The sequence below is a fragment of the Lissotriton helveticus genome, chromosome 2_1 (assembly GCF_964261635.1).
Source record: "Lissotriton helveticus chromosome 2_1, aLisHel1.1, whole genome shotgun sequence".
Lineage (NCBI taxonomy): Eukaryota > Metazoa > Chordata > Amphibia > Caudata > Salamandridae > Lissotriton > Lissotriton helveticus.
The window spans coordinates 1,344,074,449-1,344,091,416 of NC_136059.1; the positions used below are offsets into that span (position 1 = coordinate 1,344,074,449).

Consider the following 16,968-nt stretch of genomic DNA (forward strand, 5'->3'; position numbering starts at 1 on the left):
AGTTGCACACTCACTAGCTTGTCTATCAAAGATAGTGTGTCAAAGCAGCTTTCATCATTTCATAATGTTAGCTGTACACCACTCAGAAATGTGAACTTTAATTAGGAGACTTTACTACGTAAAAACTTGTGCACTATATTTAGGAGAAATTAATAGAGTTCTTTTGCATGGTATTGTGGCAGAGGTAGGAAAGGTTCCAGTACATAAAATCCTACAGTGGTGGAAGTAGCAGGATGGAATAGAATGCCATGAAGAGTGGCGGTGAAGGTGTGTTGATGTATAAACTGCCAGGTTTATGCCTCTTGGATCATGCCCCTAGCAATTACCCAGAGTCTTAAAGTGTGTGATGCTTGCTGGGAACCTGCTGCAGGGCCTCTGCAATGAAAGCCTTGAATATTAGAGGGTCTTTCTGAGTAAGAAATGCGTTACTTACCTGTAACAGCAGTTATCCAGTATTGGTGTCTTTCATAGATTCACATGCCTGAATCATTCCCCGTCGTCGAGACGGGAGCCTCCGGTAAATAAAAAAGTAATGTCCTATAGACATACATAGAGAAAATAGGCCCAAGGGTCTCCCCTTAGTGGCCTTTCCTTGTCCTTATGTAAAAAGGACCAAACTCTTACAGTCAGCCAATCAGCTCGACCTCCCTCTAGGACCTCCCTGGGAGGAGCCCCAGTCCCTCCGATTTTCGTACGCACCCAACTAGGTTGGCGTAATATTGTTAGAGAGGGATGTGAGACCTTCCAGGGGAGGCGGGAGGGTTGCATGTGAATCTATGAAAGACACCAATACTGGATAACTGCTGTTACAGGTAAGTAACGCATTTCTTATCCAGTATTTGGGTGTCTTTCATAGATTCACATGCCTGAATCAGAATAGCTAGCAATCAGATATGCACCTGCGTGATGGAAATGCTCTGTAGTCACAGTAGACAATGCATGTGTCGTCATACAACATGTGGACAGCATAACAGTAACATCACAATAGCAAGGAACGTGCATACCTGGATGGCGGGATGTAGGAAGGCTCACATCACTGAAAGAGATGGCGAAGCACTGCCTGGCCCACTGCCGCATCCTTCTGAAGTTCGATATCCAGGCAGTAATGTCTGGAGAAAGTGTGCGGTGACTTCCAAGTCGCCGCTCTGCAAATGTCCAAGATTGGTACCCCAGCGAACAGTGCTGCGGACGTGGACATCGCCCTGGTGGAGTGAGCAGTAACATGTTCAGTTAAAGGCCGTCCGGCCTTGTCGTGGCAGAATGCAATCGCTGAGGATATCCACCTGGAGATGCTTTGCTTCGTGAGAGGCAGGCCCACTCTTGGTCTGCTGTATGCCACAAACAGCTGTGAAGATTTCCTGAGAGCCTTAGTTTTGTCCAGGTAGAATTTTAGGCACCTCTGAAGGTCCAGAGAATGCAGCGGTCTTTCCGCTGCTGTGGACGGATTTGCAAAGAAGGACCTGAGGACAATTGGCTCGTTGAGATGAAAGTCCGAAGGGACTTTAGGTATGAATTTAGGGTTTGGTCTCAGCACTACCCTGTCTTGTCTGAATTGCATATATGGTTCTTGAATGGACAAAGCTTGCAGCTCGCTAACTCTCCTGGCTGATGTTAGAGCGAGCAAGAGTGCTGTTTTCCAGGAGATGTGTTTGATGGATGCTCGATGGATGGGTTCAAATGGACTTCTCATGAGTTGGTTGAGTACCAGATTCAGTTGCCATGTTGGAGGGACTTTCCGAGGCCTCGGAAAGGATCTGTAGAGTCCCTTCAGGAATTGTTTGACTAGTCTACTGGACCACAGAGAAGGTCCTGTGAAAGTCCTAGTGAATCTAGAGATAGCTGGGAGGTGAACCTTTATGGATGCATGTGCCAGGCCTGACTGTGCTAAATGCAGCAGGTACGGTAGTATTTGTTCAGGGGTGACTGAGAGTGGTCTTAGATCCCGATCCACACACCACATGCAGAACCGTTTCCACTTGAGAGTGTAGGTTTTGTTTGTACTATCCGCTCTCGCTTTCGACAAGATATCCCTGCAGTCCTGCGGGATATTTAGTCCACTGAACTCCCTGTGCTCAGGAGCCAGGCCGACAACTTGAGTGATTGGAGGTTCGGGTGTTGCACCTGACCGTTGGACATTGTTAAGAGGTTCGGGTGCTGCCTCAGACGGATCGGTGACCTGATGGAAAGTCGAAGTAGATCCGAGAACCAGTGTTGTCTCGGCCAGAACGGGGCAATCAGGATTAGGGTACATGGCTCCGCCTTCATCTTCCTGAGGAGCCTCGGGATCATTGGAAACGGAGGAAAGGCGTACGCAAACGCGCTGGACCATCCGATGGAGAATGCATTCCCCAGAGACCCTTGTTGGGGATGCCAGCTTGCGTAGTGCGGACATTTGGTGTTTTCTTTGGTGGCAAACAGGTCGATGTTCGGGACTCCCCATTGAGAGAAGACGTGTTCCAGGGCGTTGTCGCTCAGCTCCCACTCGTGGGAGAGGGATCTTTGCCTGCTCAGGGCATCCGCGATAGTATTGTCTTTTCCGGGGACATAGTCCGCCTTGAGTTGGATCCCGTGTAACACCAGCCAGTTCCAGATTTTCTGCGATTCGCGTGATAGAGAGAGCGAACGCGTTCCCCCCTGTTTGTTGAGGTAGTGCATCATCGTGGTGTTGTCCGTTTTGACGAGCACTGGGGAGTTCTGGATGCGTGGCAGGAATGCCTGTAGAGCAAGATATACCGCCCTCAGCTCCAAGAGATTTATGTGGAGCAGTTTTTCCTGAGAGTCCCACTTGCCGCTGATTCGAAGATCTTGTAGAACGGCGCCCCATCCTTCCAAGGAGGCGTCCGTGGTGATCACCAGAGGTGTCGCCGGAAGGAGAAACGGTAATCCTACATTCAGATTTTTTTCGATTCCTCCACCAAGCTAGGCTTGTGGACATTTTTGGTGTGATTTGCACAATGTCCTCGAAAGAGCCAGTGCTTTGGGTCCATTGGGTTGCGAGAGCTTCCTGCAATGGGCGCATCCTGAGTCGGCAGTGAGGGATAAGGAGTATGCACGAAGACATCATTCCCATGAGGGATGTGTAAGTGCGCACTTTGATGTATGTTTTTGTCGCCACAGCCGTGGCCAGAGATAGTATCTTGTCCGCCCTCTCCTTCGAGGGAAAGGCCTTCACGCACTCCGTGTCCAGGATAGCCCCTAGGAAGGTGATCCTTGTCGTAGGGGTGGTGCAGGATTTTTTGAGATTGATGGTTAATCCTAGCCTCTGAAAAAGATTGGTGCAGGCGCAGGAGGATGCTGCCGCGTCCTCGGCTGAGGGTGCTTTCACCAGCCAGTTGTCTAGGTAAGGGAAGACTTGGTGACCCAACTGATGCAGAAATGCCGCCACCGGTGCTAGGCACTTCGTGAAGATCCGCGGCGCGGACTTGAGGCCAAATGGTAGGACTCTGAACTGATAATGTCGGCCCGCCACCTCGAACCGCAGGAACTTTCTGTGACGCTTGAGGATGGGGATGTGGTAGTAGGCATCCTGGAGATCTAAGGATGTCATGAAATCTCCTTGTTCGAGAGTGCCCAGGATTTCTTGAATCGTCACCATCCTGAACGATTGGCTCCGTAGGAAGGCATTGAGTGCCCGAAGGTCTAGAATGGGCCTCCACTTGTCCTCTTTCTGTCTTACAAGAAAGAAGTGTGAATAAAACCCCTTCCCCTTCTGGGATGCTGGAACTCGTTCGATTGCTCTTTTTTGCAGCATTATAGCGAGTTCTAGGGTAAGGAGCCGTAGATGTTTGTGCGTCCGTCTTTTGGGAGGTGTGTTGGGAGGCAGGGACGTGAACTCGAGAGAGTGTCCGAATCTTATAATTTGGAGAACCCATCGGTCCGTGGTGATGTGTTGCCAATTGTCGAGGAAATGGGTCAGTTTTCCTCCAATTTGAAAGGATGTAGAGGGTGGTGGGACTGGCTGGAGTAATCGGTCACTGGCGTCCGCCAGCGCCCCTTTTGGAATTCCTGCCCCTGAAGGTAGATCGTCCGTATGAAGATTGACGGGCTTGTTGTTGTTTATGCTGGTATTGATTTTTGTTGGTAGAGGAATACGAGGACCGGTTCTGGTAGGAACCGCGATAAGAGGACTGACCTCTGGATCGGTTTCCTCGAAAGGACTGGTTCCGGGACTGTAACGTGCCTAGCGCCCTTGCAGTGTCGGTGTCCTTCTTGATAGTTTGCAGTGCCTCGTCGATCTTGTCCCCAAAGAGATGCTGGCCGTCGAAGGGCATGTCCAGCACCTTCAATTGTACTTCCTGGCGGAACGACGTCGCCTTCAGCCATCCTTGACGGCGTAGCACAGCCGCTCCGGCTAGTTGACGGAAGCCAGTCATGGCTGCATCTATCGCGCAGTCAATTATTTCCGCCGCCGAAGATTGACCTTCCGACAGGAGAGCCTTGACCTCCCCCTTTACGGCATCAGGCAGTTCCTTCAGGTATGGGGCTATGTCCTCCCAGAGTTGGCGATTGTAGCGCCCCAACAAGGCAATGGAGTTCGCGATCTTGATGGTCATGGCCGACGTGGACGTGAATCTCTTCCCTATCGTGTCCAGCTTCCTGCCTTCCTTGTCCGGAGGAGCGGACAGTGGGGAGGAAGGGTTGCGGGAGTGTTTCTGGGCCGCCTGCGTGACCACCGAGTCAGGTTTTGGGTGCCCGTTGAGGCAAGCCGCCGCCTTAAGTGGGGCTTTATATTTCTTGTCCAGGCGCGGAACAACCGCAGGCACGGAAGCGGGTGTCAGCATCAATTTCTTGCCCTGTTCCCACAAGAACTCTATGATTGGAATAGATTTGGTTGCCTTTTGTGTCTGCTCTTTGAAGTCATGCAGGAAGCAGTCCGTTTCCGTTGATTCCACTACCATATGGAATCTCTTCGCTGCCCGTTCCACAAGTTTGTGGAAGCCTGCTATGTCCACAGGCGGCGAATCCGCCTGTCGCGGTTCAGGTGAAGCCGGGGATGGCGCTACATACTCGTCATCTCCATACTCGTTATCTCCATCCTGGTCCGAGTGGACCGAGTGGACTTCCTGGACCTCTCCTTCCTCCAATTCTTCCTCCTCCTCGTCGTCTTCCGAGGAGTCCATCACCTGAGGCTGGGTCTCACGGTGGGTTTGGGGGTGAGTTTGAGACCGTTTTGGGGCAGACGCTGGTGTATGGTCTACCGGTGTCTGATGACCACTGTCCGCATCCGGGAATCTTTGCTTGTAGTCCTGCACAAGGAACCGCAGGTCATTGACCAGAGTCGCCGGTAGGCATATCATGGGGGTGACCTCCGTGCGGACACTAGTGTGGATGGAGTGTTCCTGAAAAGTTAGGTCCTCCTGCTCCTCATCGGTGCTTTGGCACTTGACGTTGAGGTCCGAGATGGAGGTAGCTGGACCCATGTGGTCATCCTCTTCGGATTCCTCACTTTGGAAGATGTTGTGAGGTGGTTGCATCTCCACTTTGCTCGGAGACGTGGTTTCCGGGGTAATTTGCGTTTTTCTAGACTTGCTAGACGCAGCATGTGTTCCTGTCGACGTCGAGTGCGTCGTCGACGGCGGTGGCATGAGGGTCGGCATCTCTACCAGTTCGGATTTTTTCCATGGTTCCGATGCCGTCTCCGACGACGAGTCTTCCTTCGTCGTCGGCGTCGTCGACGACGACGGTCCCTTCGTCGACGGTTCCTTCGTCGACGGTTCCTTCGTCGACGGTTCCTTCGTCGACGGTTCCTTCGTCGACGGTCCCTTCGTCGACGGTCCCTTCGTCGACGGTTCCTTCGTCGTCGGTTCCTTCGTCGACGGTGTCTTCGTCGACAGTGTCTTCGTCGACTGCGTGGACGACTGTACCTTGGCCGTCGACGACTTCGATGACGATGTTGTCGTCGTCGGTACCTTCGTCGACGGCGAGCCCGCCGTCGACGGTGTCTTCGTCGTCGACGTCTTCGTCGACGTCTGTGAGTTCTTCGACGACGGTGGGCTCGTTAATGACGATGCCGTCGTCGATGGTGTGGTTCTCGTCGTCGACAGGGTCTTCGTCGACGACGATTGCAGTAATATAATAGAGGAAACAGGTCTACCTGATGATGTTGAGGAAGTAGTCGTCGTCGTCGACGCTGAAGGCGATGACGCTGATGTCGTCGACACAGTGGTTGTGACAGAGGTTGTTTTGTGGGTCTGTCTGGTAGACGATGGAGCAGGCCTTTTGAAGGTGTGATCAGCCTGAACAGACACTGAAGATGACGTAGATCTTGCCTCTGAAGACTTTTTTGTCTTCGTAGGAGGAGTGTCTGAGGGGCCCGGGGAAGATACCCTAGGCCTCTTTTTAGAGACTTCTGAGCTTTTGGAAACACTGCTCTCAGAAGATTCAAGATTGTCTCTGTCCTTCAGCCTGTCCAGCCAGATGAGAAGGCATCCTTCCCTGTCTCTCACAGTCTTTTTAGGGATTTAGGGTTACAGATCCTGCACTTGTCCGAGACATGATCTGGGTAAAGGCAGTACAAGCATAGCTCATGCTTATCATCCACATGGATCCCCTTCTTCCCACAGGAAGAGCAGGCCCTGAACAGGGCTTTCTTCTGTGACTCCGACATGGAAGAAGTTTGTGGAAAGAAGCCACTTACTGCAAACAGTGTAGTGAAGAATCCTTGAAGGGTTGAGAGCGAGGAATCACTTTTGAAGAAAGTTAGATGATTATAAGTAATCTTGAGCAGAGCTCAAGCTGGAGACTCCCTAGCACAACGTGCGGTAGAAAATCTGAGGGACTGGGGCTCCTCCCAGGGAGGTCCTAGAGGGAGGTCGGAGCTGATTGGCTGACTGTAAGAGTTTGGTCCTTTTTACATAAGGACAAGGAAAGGCCACTAAGGGGAGACCCTTGGGCCTATTTTCTCTATGTATGTCTATAGGACATTACTTTTTTATTTACCGGAGGCTCCCGTCTCGACGACGGGGAATGATTCAGGCATGTGAATCTATGAAAGACACCCAAATACTGGATAATATTGAAAGCTACAGAATCAAGGAGAAGGTGGATTTTATGCAGACCAGAATTACACAACTACAGATACAGACGTTCTCCCTTTCACATATGAGCAACAAGCAAGTGCAAAAATGTGTAAACACACAATACTGAGCCATCTTTGCGTAATCTTTGTGACAATGAGGCCATACATTTTAAAGACATCTCGAAGCACTGTTCCCAATACCAATAGCACCTGGAGGACTTCTGCCTCACTTCCTTCTAAATAATCTAGAACACATCACTCTACAAAATCTGCAACTTTAGCCTGTTCAAACGTCTATGATGCTACTACTTTTTCGGTAGTCCCAACTTCTTCTTTCCTCTGCCCAATGGTTGAAACAAAGCCTATGAAGCCATACTTCTTTATCATTAGCCTCTATAAGCTACACCGTATGCAGTCATGTAACAATAGCAACAGAACGGTTTCCTAAGATAGAATTCAGTTTTACATAGGCAACAGCTAGTCATCAACAAAGTAGGAAATTATTTCAAATCAGTGAATCAATCCTTCAGCATTATTTTCAGTATTATAAAACTGCAAATTACAAAAGCTCCCAACTTGTTCTATCAGCTGGCATTGTTATTGCCAAATAGATGCTGGAAAAAGCTTCTGCTATGCACATCCGAAACTTGATAAACATATGAAAACACCTTCTCGCTACTATACCTTCACTATCAGGGGGTCATAGTTATCATCTAGCTAATTTTACACACATCAAATTAGCAATACCACCATTAACATATTCAATATTGTATACCACTGCATGGCAGAATCTACATTTCTTGGTCTTCGTACACCTTGACTTCACTCTACAAGTGCAAGCCTCACTAGGAGATGTCTATATGTGGGTCAACAACTGTTCTGACACTTCCCTACCAAATCAAGTTCAATCAATTACTCTGCTGGACAAATGAGAAGAGGTGCATTGACCAATGTATAAATTGGGTCTCACGGAGAGTCCCTTTTTCACTAATGATGGGTTCACATCTAATCCAAATCCTGTTGAACATGTTTGAACCAATTATTTCTGTCTTTTTTCTCTTAAAGACATATTTGAGATTGTCTAAGAGTTATCCAACTCTGACAGAGTAACAGTAAAAATACTTCCAACTCAGTCTTTTTGTAATGCTCTTTATTCCTTTTTTATTGTCAAAATTATCGCCATTAAAGCCAGTATACCTCCTAGTCCCCTTCCTGGTAATCAATTGGTTACATCCAGGAATCCTCATTCCTTGACTGAGTTACCCATAATCAGGAAGGAATTGTTTCTTAACCTGCTGATAGCTCTGATAGCTGTTCCCCTCAAATCCTGAAGGAAGCATTTCATGCACTCCCGGACCATGCTCTCTTTTTACTTAAGCCTTTAAAAAAGCAACTGTAGTCCCACTCATTAAGAAAACTGGTGCAGATGCACTTCTCCTTACTAATTATCGACCCATCTCATTACTCCCTTTCCTGGCCAAAGTGTTAGAAGCCCACGTCGCCAACTGCCTCTACTCCTTTGTCGAGCAATCTCAATTCATCGATTCTCATCAAGCAGGATTCCCCACCCTTTTTATTAGGTCGAGCCTAGCAGCACATGCGCTGCTCTGCGAGGCTTGTTGTAGCTTCTCCAGTGACGTTAATTACACCTCTCACTCCCCCATTAGCTTCTTTGTGTGGCTGTTTAAATTCATTTCAGTGGCTACATTTTGCATTTGTCCCTCCTTTCAGTGGGTGGTTTCTGTCCCTAGCGACTGGCTCTCTTACAAGTATTATCCCCCCCCCCCCCTCTACTTTGGTTCATTTTCGCACTTTTTTTCTGTTTTCGACTGCTTTTGGAACAAAGAAAGGCTTGCTCTTAGCTGCGCAGAAGACCAACGTGCAACTCTGGAATGTGTTCATTTGTTTTAACATTACTTTGAAGGAGTCCCTCACTGCATCGCATCTTGGCTGCGCAGAAGACCGTCAGGTGAACTCTGGAATATGTTAATTTCTTTTAAATTTGAAGGAGCCCCTCACTGCATTGCATCGTATTTTATATGGTAGGCACGGAAAACAGATTTATAGAAAGCCTTGCTCATTATCTCTTAGCTGGGACGGATGAACTCTCGAATATGTTCATTTCTCTACACTTTGATGGAGCTCCAACCCCACCCCTCAAACCCCAACACACTATGTCTCAGCCTGGGCTGCATCAACTCAAGTAGCTGTGAGATCGTCTGGGCAGTGTCTGGAGTCTTATCAGCATTTGAATGGCTTGAGTCATTGCTGAATGGACGCGCCCAATTGGTTTGACTCTCTCAATACAGGTCTCCCAAAGTCTAACTGACCTGCGGTGTGCCTCGGAGATCATCTCTATCCCTGCACCTGTTCAATCTGCATATTCTTCCGCTGGTACAGTCCCTGAGGAAAATGAATGTGCGCACCTTTAACTATGACGATGATGTGCAACTAATTTTAACAATCAACAATACTCCGGACTCAATTTCGAATTTCCAAACAACACTGCTATTTATATGCAACTGAATGAATAGAAATCATTTAAAAATTAATCCAGACGAGGCAGAACTTGTCCCTGTCGGAGGCTCTCAAAACCCACAGAGCACCAATTTTTGGCCTGCTGAGCTGGGTAAACCCCACCTCCTAGCCCTCTACCTCAGGGAAGAGCCTTGGAGTCATTATTGATAATAATTCCTCTATGAAGCCTCTGATGGGGATTGTAGTATCCACCTGCTTCTTCCAGCTTTGGAAGAGATCAGGAAAATTAGTATTCCTTACCTTCACAGGCCTCTTTCAGGTTGTTCTTTCGCTAGTCATTTCCCATATTGACTATGCAAACTCCCTCTATTTTGGCCTCCCGAAAACCTAACAAACAGATTGCAACTGGTACAAAACCAGGCAGCCAGAATAATCTACCAACAGCAAAGAAGGGGCCATGTCACTCCCCTGATGAACAAACTACACTGGTTACCAGTAAAACAGTGCACTTCATTTAAGATTGGGTGTTTCATCTTCAAATCCCTGCATAGCACATGCCCTGAATTCATCTCTACACGCATCCATAGGTATATCCCCGTTCGTAACCTGAGGTCTTCATACCTCGACCTCCTGGTCATCCCCCCTTTTAAAAAGAAGAGGCTAGGCAGAGCAATATATGTGTGTATATTTTCTGCTATTTTGCTGCACACTTTGTGTGCGATTTTGATTTGTATGTACTGTGTACATAGTATATTTGCATATTTGCTGTCGTTGGTCCGTCCGGGTGCCTCGAAGGCATGGAAAAAAGGGCAGAACTGACGTCATCACGCCGACGTGGGTCTAATAAGGAGTCGGTGACGTCAGTCGGAGTTGCGCGCGATGCCGTGCTCCTGTGACGTCGTCCATGCCAGCGTGCTACATAGAAAAATTCCGAACGTTGCTGACGCAAGGGGGATATTCACAAGGTGAGGAATCCACACGGCAGATGTATCTATCAAAAAGTTTCTACAAACTACTCGGTCCTTGGGGATCGCAAACAGTGTCTCGGACACTGTTGTACATGGCATTTTGCGACTCGCAAATTGAGAAGCGCAATTTGCGAGTTGCAAATTGTCATGTTCGCACTTCTGGCCCAGAGTCTTTTGAACATGACCTGTTGCTGCCTTCCATGCTCTAGCTAAAGTCATGCTTCTTATTTCCATTATTTAGGTGCTTTTGCTCACTAATTTGACATGCATAAACCAACCACTAAATTTATATATGAACAAAATGCATATCATTTGACTCTTGACATAAACATTGATACACTCAGAATTACGCATAAGGTATCAAAGCAGTTGGCTCAAAGGTGAGCTGCAACTGGTTATAAATATCTGTCATTTGAACACTAAAGACACAAACCATACCACAATAATGCTCCAGTAAATGCCAGTCGAACTTCAGCTTGTACCAATACAAATTAAGAGGTAGTTATTTCACTTATCTGCAATTAGTGCCCTAAATTTGGAGGTACTATCGGTACACATCAGTGAGTCCAAGAATGAGTATGTCTTTAAGAAAAGGCTAGATAGTTATGCGACGGCATAATCAAATCCAACGTTTAGGTTTTCATCAACTTGAAACCAAAATCTCACCAATTCACCAACTTTACATACAATTTACACTTAAATAATGAATTGCTTGATAAGCTGCATCTTAGGGCTTTTGTAGTTGATGCATACCAGCTTTAACCCAGTAAAATATAGACAGAAATCATAAAAGGTAGCTGCATAACAAATATTTGTATTGAATGTAAACCCTTTCTACAAGAAACAGGAGAAGCAGATAAAACAATTTAGTTTGAGGAATATTTGAATCTGCAAAATAATAACCTCAATTGTGTGGAAGTTCAAAAAATGGGTAACAAACATGTAGCCCAAGTTAACAACAAGTCATAAGGTAAGAGACTCAATAATCAAAATACATATGGGAGATGAAGCAAATAAATATTCTAACTCCAAAAAGGGGGAAACACATCAAGATTCCAATGTTTACTCAGCCGATAGGTTTCGACAATTAAACATAATAATCAAGGGTCACAAGAAGATGCTCTCATGCACCCTAAGGGAATATTTATTCACGCAAATAAATAGTGACTGTATTGAACTGGCTGCCATCAAAAGCGGTGTAAAAACACTGATGAATGAATAAATAAAAGTTTACCTTGACTATTAACCTCCTCAAACCTACTGTTAATTCTACTTTTTACCACTAAACTTCATCAAGGCGACACTGAGAATATCCAATTATTTGTATCAAGGTGGATAGTTGGTCAATTATTTATCCCCTTGTCCCTCCTAGATATAAACAACATAGGAACAACCACCCCAATTTTGAAAAAAATACATTATCGACCTTAAACATAGTGCTCCAATCTAACCCTTTTTTGCCTTGTATTCCCAGTTTGGAATGAGTCGGTTGGACTTCAAAAGAACGAATTAATATATTTTCAGGAATAAATGTATACTTTTTTATATTTCTTTCTTACATGTGTTTTGTCTTGTCTATGTCTCTTACAGTACATGGTCTTTGTAATGTGGGAGCTGCTCAATAATATGGGTTTCAGTATAAAGAGTTATGTGATTGATTCGGTCTTCCAATAATTAGTCCTATTTCATTGTAGAAGAATGGCACTATTTTTCTATTCATACCCTTTGAAAACACATTTTTCTTTTCAGTTGTAGCATTGAGACTGCCACCTACAAAGTTTTAGACAACATGCGCCAATTCCTCGATAGTGGGGCGCATGTCTCTTTGTTTATCTTTCAGCAGCTTTTCTAACAGTTGTTTACAGTAGATTAATAGTAACTATGGAACATCACACACTGCATGGGCATTTGTGTGTGATCCTGAGATGGTAGTTCTTTTTTCTAATCTCCAAATTTCAGTTGGTTAATACTGGAAGCCACTTTCTGAGGGAGCGAAATTGCCCTGTACTTGTACCTTCGCTATATTGCTCAATGTTAGAGGGGTGTGGGTCTACCTAAACCATCATGCAGATGACACCTGACCCTATTTAAAATCTGTGTCCATTTAATAATATACTGACCTTTTTCATTCACCGCATCAAACTCCAAGCAGTAATGACCTACACCTTTTTGTTGCTGAACTCCCCAGAAAGTGGAGTTCCTTTTGTTATCTCTCCATATTAAGAACACTGTTGTCCCTATTCCTGAGAGAACTTTAGGCTTTAATCTGGACTTTTCTCTGTCACTACTTCCTCACACAAACAAACTGGAGAAAGACAATAATTTCCCTTCATCCTAAAAATATATAACAAAAAATAAAAAATATATGCTGTCACCTTTCTACCTAAGAATGTAAGCCCAGTCAACAAACAAAACCGCGATGGGCAGGGAAAAACTTGCTTGTTAGTCATCCAAGAAAATTGCTAACTAAAAGTTTTCATAGCAACAGTGGTTGGTCTCCTAAATCATAACAATTTGAAGAAACTGGTGATATGCATCACTGCATTTTTGCTTAATTTGAATGTCTTGTCCGGCTTGAACCACTAATGGGAAAGAAGCTTTCCTTCACATTGGCACAAGAACATATATGTCTTAAGACTTCATTTGAGAGAAAATGCTTAAAATGCTTACCATTGACTTTGGGAGGCAAATCTGACATCTGAGAAATGCTTGGAGCAACAGGATGACCATCTCTGTAAGACAAAAAATATAAGCATTTTATGTTTCATTTTTGAAAGGTTAAGCAAATTATAAATGAGCAAATCTGAACTTTTAAAAGTAATTAGTAATTTGATTTAACTTTCATGTCGTATTAATAGAATGTTCACCTCCTGCAATTGTAATGCACATAGAAAACTAAAATGTCTCTATTCATAATAACAAATGATAACACAGTAAACAATTTAAACATAGAATATAAATATTTATAGGGGGAGCAAAGCTGCTTCCTTTTCTCATAGTTCACGAGCAGCATGACACAACTATAACTGAATTCTGCTTGAAAGAAAACACCTGTGAATATAAAACCGTATTAATTATATTTTAATATGGCCCATGTACATTTTTAGCAATAGAAAGGTACAAAACCACATAAGCTGCACTGCTGCAGAAGGAATTTACATTTGTAATTGTACAATACTACGCCTGGAGAATCCAAGTGTGTGCCTGGCAAAACAGAGGAAAAGGACGTCAGTCTACATTAACAGAGGATCACTCCACAGTGTCTGCCATCTATTAAATATCCGATTTCAGCACATCTTCTCACGATAAACACGTTTTCCTACTTTTATACTACTCAAAATCTCTGCCACCTTTGATACAGCTGACCACGGTATACGCCTAATCTTGATACCAATGAAGCAGGGCTCTCCTGGTACTGTTCATACCTTATCAACTGATCATAATCTATTTTCTGGGATTAAGCTATCTCTGCCCTTCACTCGCTTTCCAGGAACAGAGGAGATCAGTCCTGAAATCGACTTCTGTATACCATGAATAGCAAAAAGGCATTCCATCTACTCAGAACTTTCATGCCCTTCACTGACACTTTCCCCCACTACAATTTGCTTGTAATCTACTTAAAATCCCAAAAATCTACCTCATTTGACCATTCAGGCAAAACACATATATATGCTTATAACATATTACACTAACATGTCACGGATCACTGACATAATATCGAATACAAAAATATAGACATACCAAAATATAGCTGACAAAATATAGAATCCAAAAATATAGAATTCCTATCTACAAACAGGTAAGTACAAAAATATTGTTGTAAAAAAATATAGTTAGTCAAAATATTGAATTTTTTTAAATGTCTTAAAAGTAACTTAAAATTAATGAAATATTAAATATCATTAACTGAAACATACTTAAAAATACTTAAATACCTTAAAATTAATAAATAATTAATTTAAAAACACATAAGTTTATTTTTTAATACATATATATATATGAACGTAATATTAATAAAAAATATACAATATTTTTACTGTAAGATAGCGGGAGGGTAAAATTTACAATTACCACTCCAGTGAGTGCAACAGTAGGGAAAACGTTGGATAGCGGGAGGGTAAAAATTACTATTCCCACTCCAGAGAGTGCAACAGTAGAAAAAGCGTTGGATAGCGGGAGGGTAAAAATTACTATTCCCACTCCAGAGAGTGCAACAGTAGGGAAAGCTTTGGATAGCGTAGGGGTAAAAATTACTATTCCCACTCCAGAGAGTGCAACAGTAGGGAAAGCTTTGGATAGCGTAGGGGTAAAAATTACTATTCCCACTCCAGAGAGTGCAACAGTAGGGAAAGCGTTGGATAGCGGGAGGGTGAAAATTACTATTCCCACTCCAGAGAGTGCAACAGTAGGGAAAGCGTTGGATAGCGGGAGGGTAAAAATTACTATTCCCACTCCAGTGAGTGCAACAGTAGGGAAAGCGTTGGATAGCGGGAGTGTAAAAATTACTATTCCCACCCCAGAGAGTGCAACAGTAGGGAAAGCGTTGATAGCAAGGGGGGGGTGAATTACTATTCCCACTCCAGAGAGTGGAACAGTACGGAAAGCGTTGGATAGCGGGAGGGTAAAAATGACTATTCCCACTCCAGAGAGTTCAACAGTAGGGAAAGCGTTGGATAGCGTAAGTATAAAAATTACTATTCCCACTCCAGTGAGTTTAACAGTAGGGAAAGTAATAACTTAATATATTAATAAAAATAAATTAAATATCAATACCAATAAAACATTAATTAAAACGAATTACCAATTTAATATTATATAATAATTAGAAATACAAATAAATATTAGGGTATCAAAAATTAATTACCTATTCATAATTAATTAACAACTAATTAATTTTCAATAATAAAACATAATGAATATTAGAAATTAATACCAGTTAATAATTAACAGTAAATTAATTATCATATTTTTGATATATAATTAATTAAAAATACATTACTTCCCACCCTATTCCCCTATAAACCCACAACAGAAAATGAATTAATAAAATTATCATAGTTATCAAATAATTAATTAATACAAATGAATTACCAATAATACAAATTAATTACAAATAAATTAAAAATCAATACCAATAAATAAAAATAGATTATTTACTTAATTACAATTAAATTACTTCCCACCCTATTCCCCTATAAACCCACAACCCGCGACAGAAAATACATTAATAAAATTAACATAATTAGCAATTAATCAATTAATAGAAATTAATGACCAATTAATACAAATTAATTACCAATTCAAAATTTACTAACAATAAATTCAAAATTAATACCAATAAATAAATAAAAATATGTAATTATTTACAATTAAATTACTTCCCACCCTATTCCCCTAAAAACCCACAACCCGCTACAGAACTAAAAAGCAAAATTAAATAAAAAAAAAATAATTACTAAAAAATAATATTTAATTTAATATAATTAAATTACTTCCCATCCTATTCCCCTATAAACCCACAACCCGCTACAGAATTAAATTACGCAAACATTGAATAACATAAAATTATTTACTTCAAATAAATTAAACATACATTACAAAAAGAATATACACTTTTCACACATATACTAACATACAAAACACTTTAGAAAATTCGATATATTTTAATGCCTATATTATATACTTCGATATTTTAAACTTCTACATTTTGACAATCGATATTATATTACTTACCTTCAATTCGATATTTTTATAACAACTATAGTTTGTCCATTCTATATTTTTACTTCGATATTATGTCCATTCTATATTTTGAATTCGATATTATGTCTAGTTACTACATATCACACTTCGGCATAAAACCCTTTCTGTCAATATAGGTATGTATATAGTGGTCAGTGTCTATTGATTATGTTCAAGAATTCATCGTAAAGAAACTATACATAATTAAATAACTTGGAAATTACTTCTGTGTAGTACAGGGAATTTATTCAAACAGTATCAATGATTGGGTACTTAGTAGGATATTCAAAGGAATGCCACAAGTTATACATCATGCAAGCAAACAATTTCTTCATTGAGTCAAGCAGAGTCTAACGGACAATAGTCTCAGCATAGTTACAAGAAAAATCCTTGTGGTTTCATTCACAAATGAAATAAATACACCAATACTAGTACAATATTAAAATTGCGCTCAAAGTGACAAAGAAAGGAGACAGTTTGAGAGGGATAGGTGTGGTTGGGTGAAGGTGAGGACTGGGTAAAGGATGTTGTGACCATATTACAATCACAGTGATGATGCAACCTTTACAGACTAATTTCGTTCATTAGTTCCATGGTAGATCTTTAACATAGGCTGTTGTATATATCACAAGGTTGCTCCCTATGTTAAGAAAGTGAGAACAATCCGGTCTACGTTTCGACCCCTATGGATTAAGGGTTGGTTGAAGCCTCATGCTGGGGTCTTCTTCAGGACGTGAAAGTGCGGGAGCGCTTAAGAATGGG

At 42.8% G+C, this 16,968-nt stretch overlaps 1 protein-coding gene across 8 annotated transcripts in view; it reads right to left on the minus strand.

The window, feature by feature from the left end:
• PTPN13 (protein tyrosine phosphatase non-receptor type 13) overlaps nt 1-16,968 on the minus strand; it is a 1,030,035-nt gene that overhangs the window by 173,514 nt on the left and 839,553 nt on the right. For all 8 annotated transcript variants that reach the window (XM_078676288.1, XM_078676281.1, XM_078676285.1 and 5 more), the window contains one exon: nt 13,135-13,196. In XM_078676288.1, coding sequence (XP_078532414.1) covers nt 13,135-13,196 — 62 coding nt within the window. The remainder of the gene's footprint in view (nt 1-13,134; nt 13,197-16,968) is intronic.